Source organism: Carcharhinus amblyrhynchos, chromosome 15, assembly GCF_965287045.1.
Source record: "Carcharhinus amblyrhynchos chromosome 15, sCarAmb.v2.hapA, whole genome shotgun sequence".
NCBI classification, from domain to species: Eukaryota; Metazoa; Chordata; class Chondrichthyes; order Carcharhiniformes; family Carcharhinidae; genus Carcharhinus; species Carcharhinus amblyrhynchos.
This window is the reverse complement of record NC_137338.1, coordinates 12,349,774-12,358,959: the sequence shown is the minus strand read 5'-3', so window position 1 is coordinate 12,358,959 and position 9,186 is coordinate 12,349,774. Positions and strand designations below refer to the sequence as shown.

The window sequence follows — 9,186 nt, the reverse complement described above, 5'->3', positions numbered from 1 at the left end:
AGGAGAGTCATTGGTTGTAAATAAAGGAGAGAAAGGAGACAGTATGGGCCGGATTTTACAGCCTCACTCATCCTGAAACCGTAAAGTCCTGCCTGAGGTCAACGGACCTTTCCATGTCCCATCCCTCGCCCACTCTGATTCCCGTGGCTGCCGGGGCAGTAAAATTCCGGTCTATTTGTTCCAGCTCACATGTCCAGAATGTTGGTAATAAAGAGTAGAGGAATGCAAGAAGAATCCGTGGGCAACAGCACAATGGGTGATACAAGTTCCTAGCAACTAGTGGATAGGTGTTGCCAACAAAACTTGTGTTCAATGAAAGCACAGAAATAAATCAGAGGTGAATGGAGTTCTGAAAAAGAATGATAAACATGGGGATCATACAGGTGACCATCACGTATCTTTAACAATGCAATCGGCTGCATAATGTAGTTGCTAAAGTCTGCAATTGCTGATACGTTGACACAACTGCTCAAACACGGGAGGAATGGAACAAAGAAACAAAAGGAAGCTTTCAATTTAAGAGAAATTTGATAGAAAAGTTAGAAGCAAAATTGTGAAAATGAATAAATAAAACTCTGGTAGCCGGCACTGAATTAAATTTCAGGTTTGGCATGTCAGCTTTGACTCTCGCCAACTTTTACAAATGTACCATAGAGAGCATTCTTTCTGGTTGTATCGCAGCTGCTCTGTCCAAAACAGCAAGAAACTCCAAAAGGTCATAAATGTAGCCCAACCCATCTTGCAAACCAGCCTCCCATCCATTGACTCTGTCTACACTTCCTGCTGCCTCGGCAAAGCAGCCGGCATAATTAAGGACCCCACTCACCCCGGACATTCTCTCTTCCACCTTCTTCCGTTGGGAAAAAGATACAAAAGTCTGAGGTCACCATACCAACTGACTCAAGAACAGTTTCTTCCCTGCTGCCATGAGATTTTTGAATGGATCTACCTCACATTAAGTTGATCGTTATACCCTAACTATGGTTGTAACTCTACAATTTGCACTCCTTTCCTTTATGTAAAGCATGCTTTGCATAGCATGCAAGAAATGATACTTTTCACTGTATATTAATACATGTGACAATCATTATTCAAATCAAATCAAATTTGTGGATAAATTGCAGTTTTATCATTTTTTAAAGGCACTCCCCTGATGACGGAGTGGCGGTCCCAAAACTCGTGCTACCAAATGAACCTGTTGGACTTTAACCTGGTGTTGCAAAACTACTTACTGCATCATCTTTTAAAATGAAAGATAATGGAGTAAGCCTCTGAACAAAAGGAAGCGTGTTTCCATAGGTCCTTTTGTCTGTACGCTAGTTGAGTTCTGTGAAATGTTCTCTGTTCTCTGTTAACAGGCCGTACCAGGTTAGTCATAATTGTGGTATGCTGTGTGGCAGCATGGTATTTCGGCATTTCATTGGCTGATTGCATGATAGACGGTTCCCTACAGCAGACCCTCAGCAAACTTCAGAAACTGACGCAGAAAGCTATTCAGAAAGAAGGTAAGAAGAAAATATTGTCTCGCCAGCAGTATTACACTGCCAAGTTTGTTGCTCTCCATCTAGATTAGAACACCATGCCCAATGATTAATATGTAGTACCATTGGTGTACAGACTTATGGGGTGGGATTTTACAGCCTCGCTCGAGTGAGACCAGGAAATCCCGCCCGAGATCAACGGATATTTCCATTGTGTCTCTGATTCCGTGGGAGGTGGGGTGGTAGAATTCCAGCAATGGATTTGAACCATAGAGATTAATTAACAGAGAAGAATTCCATACAGCCCTTTGCTGCAGTGAGGATTCCCTGCCCTTGCTATCTTCATCTGCTCTAAATGCATATCTAATTATCCTTTTCCTTAAAAAGAACAGTGTTCGCCTCAGCCACTTCCTGCGATAAGGAATTACAAGTTCTGGTTATTCTCTTCAGGAGATTTCGCTGATCCCCTCTCCTTATCCTAGAAATATAGAAGATAGGAGCGGGAGGAGGCCATTTGGCCCTTCGAGCCTGCTGTGCCGTTCATTACGATCATGGCTGATCATCCAACTCAATTGCCTAATCCTGCATTTTCCCCAGAATCTTTGATCCCATTTGCCCCAAGTGCTATATCCAGCCATCCCTTGAATACATTCAATGTTTTGGCATCAATTACTTCCTGTGGTAATGAATTCCACAGCCTCACCACTGTTTGGGTGAAGAATCGCAAAGTTCCCTCATTCCTTTTCACTCTACTTAATCATACAAAACATCTGCACTAAATCTACTCTTAGCCTTTTCCCCTTCAAATGGCAACAGTTCCAATGGCCGGGATTCTCCAATCTTGTTCATTCCATCACTGCTGGCCAGCAAGAATGGAGAATTTGGCACTCAGCCAAAACGTCATTCACTGCAGTGGGATAACCCCAACCACGGGCGAGGTGGGAGAATTCCAGCCAGCATCTCCAGTCTCTGCTCATAGCTGCACTCTATAATTTCCCACCCCTGCTATTACCTTGATGATCCAATACCCAACATTCTCTATTTCTTTGATATCCTTTCTACCACCAAGTACCCAAAATTGCACATGGTACCCTATGAGCAGGTGCTTGCTATCTACCATTGTTTAACAACACCAGTGCTTACTCTCTTCACATTCCTAAACCCACCTCTTGGTGACCTTGGTGGGTGCCCATTGGGGCACAGTGGCCGAGACGTCCTAACAAGCTTTTATGGTGCTGAGTGTGGCGTGCGCCTTCCTCCTTGGTGTGTGAGGCTGGTTCTGGAGTGGTCAGAGAAGGGAGGAAGTCAAATGGGCCAGGCACCTCCCAGAGCCTCCTGAATGGAAGGTCCCAGCCAATGGACCAACCTCTCTTAGAGGTCATAGAGCCATAGAGATTTACAGCATGGAAATGGGCCCTTTCGCCCAACTTGTCCATGCCGCCCCTTTTTTTTAACCCCCAAGCTAATCCCAACTGCCTGTATTTAGCCCATATCTCTCTACACCCACCTTACCCATGCAACTGTCTAAACACTTTTTTAAAGACAAAATTGTACCCACCTCTACCACTATCTCTGGCAGCTTGTTCCTGACACTCACCACCCTCTGTGTGAAAAAAATGCCCCTCTGGACACTTTTGTATCCCCCCCCTCATCTTAAACCTCTGATCTATGCCCCTCATTATTTTATAGACCTCCATAAGATCACCTCCTAAGACTCCTATGCTCCAGAGAAAAAAGTCCCAGTCTATCTAGCCTCCCCTTATAACTCAAACCATCAAGACCTGGTAGCATCCTAGTAAATCTTTTCTGCACTCTTTCTAGTTTATTAATATCCTTTCTATAATAGGGTGACCAGAACTGTACACGATATTCCAAGTGTGGCCTTACCAATGTCTTGTACAACTTCAACAAGACATCTCAACTCCTGTATTCAGTGTTCTGACCAATGAAACCAAGGATGCCGAATGCCTTCTTCACCACTGTGTCCACCTATGAGTCCACTTTCAAGGAGCACACCTAGATCTCTTTGTTCTATAACTCACCCCAACGCCCTACCATTAATTTTCCTCCTCCTTATGGGTGGTTGAGGGCTCTTAGCTTTCGCCTTGCACTGGACAAGCAGCTGGAGTGATGTGCAGATGCCCTGCCATCCTCTGGCACTCATGGAAACCCACAAGTGTCTACCATGGAGTTCATACTCTCCACCATGGAGCTCATGTCCTGCATCATGGAGGGCAGAGGCCCTGCCTGAAAGTCTCCAATGCAACCACCACCCTTGCTGCATTGACCTGGCTGCCTCAGAGCGTCAGCACGACCTCCTCAGACAGAAGGTGTTGGGACTACTCCAGTCAACCTTGGCCGAGGATTGATGTGGACATTCCTTCCTGATGTTCCCCACTCTGCCTTTGGAGCTCCACCAACTGAGGGATGTCCGAGGCCAGAAACATTTCGCCGGACTGGGACTTATCTCTGTCCTCTGAGTACCAAATCCCTGGGACATCCCTCCTCCTGTCTGCTGTGGATCAGAAAAAGTGAGGTGCTTACTCCGTTTGTGACCCCAAAGTATCTCCACCACTAAGTTCCACCGAGGTGTGTGTGTCTGTTCTGGTGGAGGGTGAGACCGAAAGCCAGGTACATGTCTGAGAATTCCTCGGATGTGGCTGTCCAGGCTGCACTCTTCCACCCAGCCGGAAGGTGACTCTGGCTGCCCCCTTGCTGTGCCTACAAATGACGATAGCATGAATGTATGGAGGCGGCATAAGGATCTAACACATAGAACTCGTGTGTATGTGTGTGTGTGTATGTGTGTGTACGTGTGTGTGCATGTGCATGCGTACATACATGTATGTGTGTGCACACGTGCGTGTACGCATTTCGACTGAGAACAGTAATATACCCTGGCTGTGTGGAGGTAGACATTCACAGGGGAGAGAATGGTGCAGAGGTATTGTCGCTGGACAAGTAATCAGCAGACCCAGGGCAAGATTTGGGACCAGGGTTCAAATCCTATTGGGACAAATTTGAATTCAATAAAAATCTGGAATTAAAAAGTCTCATGTCAATTGTCACTAACACCCATCGGGTTCACTAGGGAAGGAAATCTGCCGTCCTTACCTGGTCTGTAGACAAGAATTGTTTGATAGAGCAGACGCAGCACGGTTTCATTAAGGGGAAGACGTGTCTGACGAATTTATTGGAATTCTATGAGGATGTGTCTAGTGCGGTGGATAGAGGGGAACCGGTGGATGTGGTGTTTCTCGATTTTCAGAAGGCGTTTGATAAGGTGCTGCACAAGAGGTTGTTACAGAAGGTTAGGGGGCATGGAGTTGGGGGTAGGGTGTTAGCGTGGATAGGGGATTGGCTGTCAAATAGGAGGCAGAGAGTGGGTGTCAATGGGTGCTATTCGGATTGGCGGTTGGTAGCTAGTGGAGTGCCCCAGGGATCGGTGCTGGGGCTTCAGCTATTTACCATTTATATAGATGATCTGGAGGAGGGAACCGAGTGTAAGGTGTCGAAATTTGCTGATGACACAAAGATTGGTGGAACGGCAAATTGTGCGGAGGGTGTGGAAAGTCTGCAGAGGGATCTAGATAGGCTGAGCGAGTGGGCGAGGACCTGGCAGATGGAATACAATGTTGGCAAGTGTGAGGTTGTCCACTTTGGTAGGAATAATGGTAGGAAGGACTACTACTTACATGGCAAAAAGCTGCAGCATGCTACGATGCAGAGGGACCTCGGGGTCCTTGTGCATGAGTCGCAAAAACCCAGCCTGCAGGTGCAGCAGGTGGTCAGGAAGGCAAATGGGATGCTGGCCTTCATAGCGAGGGGGATTGAATATAAAAGTAGGGAGGTCTTGCTGCAACTGTACAGGGCACTGGTGAGGCCGCAGCTGGAGTACTGTGTGCAGTTTTGGTCGCCGCACTTACGCAAGGATATTTTGGCCTTGGAGGGAGTGCAGAGGAGGTTTACTAGGCTGATACCGGAGTTGAGGGGGTTGAGCTATGAGGAGAGGCTGAATAAACTGGGCTTGTACTCGTTAGGGTTTAGAAGAATGAGGGGAGATCTCATTGAGATGTACAAGATGATGAATGGGATGGATAGGATAGAGGTGGAGAGACTCTTCCCGCTCAGAAAGGACAGCAGGACTAGAGGGCACAGCCTCAAGATAAGGGGGGGGGGTGCGGTTTAGAACGGAGTTGAGGAGGGAATCTCTGGAATTCTCTGCCCGTTGAAGTGGTGGAGGCTGCCTCGCTAAATATTTTTAAGACGCGGGTTGATGGGTTTTTGGTAGGCAAGGGGATTAAGGGTTATGGGGAGAAGGTGGGAAAGTGGAACTGAGCCACTTCAGATCGGCCATGATATTGAATGGCGGGGCAGGCTCGAAGGGCTAGATGGCCTACTCCTGCTCCTATTTCTTATGTTCTTATGTCTGGCCTACATGTGACTCCAAAGCCACAGCAATGTGGTTGACTCTCAAATGCCCTTGCTAGGAGGGGCAATAAGTTCCCTTCCTGTACTGCGCTCCTGATCTCCACTGTTCATGTTGGGTTGGTTACCTTGCTGCAGGGTCTCCTGCCCGCTCGAGGGTAAAGGATCTCACCTCCACTGCGACCAGCATTCTGGTCAGGTCTCGGTATGAAAACTTTGGCAGGAGCTTCCTTGCAGCCAACCCCTGCTATGGACTTGGAACAGGATCTGGGGAGGCGTTTTAAATGGAGCAGTTGAAGCACTCGGCCTGAAGGAAGGCCGGGGAAAGTCAGATTCGGTCTTCAGCCGAGGAGGCAAGAAACCTGAGAAAAATGTCTTTTCCTATCCAATGACTAAAGATACAGCAGAAAAACCATCACCGCTGGAGCACAGTCATTTTCCCGCCCCGCTTGACACCTCATCAACATAGCAGAAAATTCTGCCAATCTATCATTACACCTGTAAGTAAGCTGCTAATTGCACAGTTATCTTCTAGTGCTTTTCTCAGCTTTCGATGTACTGAAACAGAATTATCCGTCTGAATCCCCTAGCTGCCTCTCCTCATCCACAATCATTGTCATCCTTCCATGGGGTGGCGCGGTGGCACAGTGGTTAGCACTGCTGTCTCACAGCACCAGCAACCCAGCTTGGGTCACTGTGTGGAATTTGCACATTCTCCCCATGTCTGCGTGGGTTTCCTCCAAATGCTCCAGTTTCCTCCCACAGTCCAAAGATGTGCAGGTTAGGTGGATTGGCCATACTAAGTTGCCCCTTAGTGTTAGAGGGACGAGCTAGGGTAAATATGTGGGGATGGGATCTGCGTGGGATTGTGGTCGGTGCAGACTCGATGGGCTGAATGGCCTCCTTCTGCATTGTAAGATGATTCTATGATTACTCTGGTGACAAATGCTTCATTAAATTGACGCGCCATGCATTGCTGCAATGTCAGAGATGTCACCATTCAGTCTGAGACATTAAACCGTGGCTCTCTCAGGTGAGCAAAAATTATCTCATGGCACTATTTCATAGAATACCTACAGTACAGAAGGAGTCCGTTCGGCCCATCAAATCTGTACTGACCACAATCCCACCCAAGCCCTACTCCCATAACCCCACACATTTAGCCTGCAAATCCCCTGACACTATGTCAATTTAGCATGGCCAATCAACCTAATCTGCATATTTTTGGAGTGTGGGAGGAAACTGGAGCACCCAGAGGAAACCCACATAGACATGGGGAGAAAGTGCAAACTCCACACAGACAGTGTCCCGAGGCCGGAATTGAACCTTGGACCTGGCGCTGTGAGGCAGCAGTGCTAATCAGTGTGCCACCATGCCATGGTGTTCTCCCCTGCACCCAGTATTTATCCTTTACCCATCATCACTCAAAAATATAATCCGGGCATTATCTCCTTGTCATTCACAGGACCATGCTCTGTGCAAATAGCCTGCCACATTTCCTATTTTACAACAGTGACAGCACTTTCCCTTTCTTTATTCATTCACAGGATGTGAGCATCAATGGTCGGGCCAGAGTTTATTGCCCATCTCTAATTGCCCTTGAACTGAGTGACTTGCTGGGCTATTTCAGAGGGCATTGACTCAACCATATTGCTGTGAGTCTGGAGTCGCATACAGGCCAGGGCAGCAACTTTCCCTCCCTAAAGGACATTAGTGAACTCAATGGGTTTTTACAACAATCGACAATGGTTTCATGATCACCATTCAACTTCTAATCCCAGGTTTTTATTGAATTCAAATTTCACCAATGCCGTGGTGGGATTCAAACCTGGGTCCCCAGAACATTAGTTGAGTTTCTGGATTAATAATGATCAGAAATGCTTCATTGGCTGTACAGTGTTAACAGCCCTGAACTTGTGAAAGATGCTATATAAAAATTAGACTCCCTAATTGTGGAACTGTGTTCCCTTAAGAACAAGGGACCTCCTGCAATGAACCTTTTCTTTTGCGGTGGAGGGTGGGGGGGGGGGGGGGGGGGTGGGGGGAGGTGGAGATATGATTTTCTAAACTGAAATAAATGTTCTATTTCTTTTAGCATCTTTCCGAAAGGGTCATAAATGTCGTCACCAGAGATCATGCCCTGAGGGTGCCTTTGCCTTTCTCATTGTGAGTGGGTTTAAGTCAATGAAACCACCTAAAGTTTGTTTCAGAGATGAAATGTAAGTAACACTGATTACTATTTTACTTTGGATCGCATTCTCATGATCAAAATTATTAACCCCCCACTTGTTGATTAGTTAACGTGACGCTACAGGGGGCAATTATTTTACAAAAAAATGCGGGCAGAACAATTATATGCCTATCAGATTGAACCCTGCCTGTGTGGGAACTAAATTTTCAATTTCCTTTCTCGCCGGATTATATACATTAGATAAATGCCGGATACTCTATAGGTGAGACAGTGTCTGTGGGGAGAGAAAACGAGTTAATGTTTCAAGTTGATTTCCATTCATCAGAACTTGAAAAAGTTGGAGATGTAGGAGGTTATAGAACCAGGGAAAGCGGGCCAGAGAAATAGAACAAAGAGCAAGTTTTGCAGTCGGGTGGAAGTCAGGAGAGATTAAATGGGAAAAGAGGTGATGGAGCAAGGCAAAACAGGGCAGTCGTGAGACAAAGAAACAAAGGCTAAATCTAGAGATCATGGCATCATTGGGTGGGATTTTACAGCTTCACTCATCCATAAACCGTAAAATCCCACCCTAACTCAATGGACCTTTCTATGGTCCGCCCCTCACTCACTCAGATTAAATGTTGTAATTGTACCCACCTCTACCACCTTCCCTGGCAGCTCATTCCATATATGCACCACCTGTTTGAAAAAGTTGCCCCTCATGTCTCTTTTAAATTTCTTCCCTGTCACCTTAAACCTATGCCCTCTAGTTTTAGACTCCTCTACCCTGGGGATAAAACCCTGGCTATTCATCTTATCTATGCCCCTTCTGGTTTTATAAACTTCTATTAGGTCACCCCTCATTCCTCCTACGGCCTGGGGAAAAATTCCCAGCCCATCCAGTTCTTCTTATAATTCGAACCTTCCAGTCCCAGTAACATCCTTGTAAATCTTTTTTGCGCCCTTTCCAGTTTAATAACATCCTTCCACTATCAGGGCGACCAAAATTGTGCGTATTACTCCAAATGTGGCCATACCAATGTCTTATACAGTTGTAACATAATGTCCCAACCCCGGTACTCAATGCTGTGAGCAATGAAGCAAGTG

The 9,186-nt window shown here is 46.5% G+C and overlaps 1 protein-coding gene across 1 annotated transcript in view; it reads left to right on the top strand.

The window, feature by feature from the left end:
- Positions 1–222: 222 nt before the first annotated feature.
- LOC145353512 (protein FAM3B-like) overlaps positions 223–9,186 on the top strand; it is a 29,135-nt gene continuing 20,171 nt past the window's right edge. The window contains exons 1-3 of the mRNA XM_080204321.1: positions 223–256; positions 1,359–1,505; positions 8,005–8,128. Of these exons, the coding sequence (XP_080060447.1) occupies positions 223–256; positions 1,359–1,505; positions 8,005–8,128 (305 nt within the window). The remainder of the gene's footprint in view (positions 257–1,358; positions 1,506–8,004; positions 8,129–9,186) is intronic.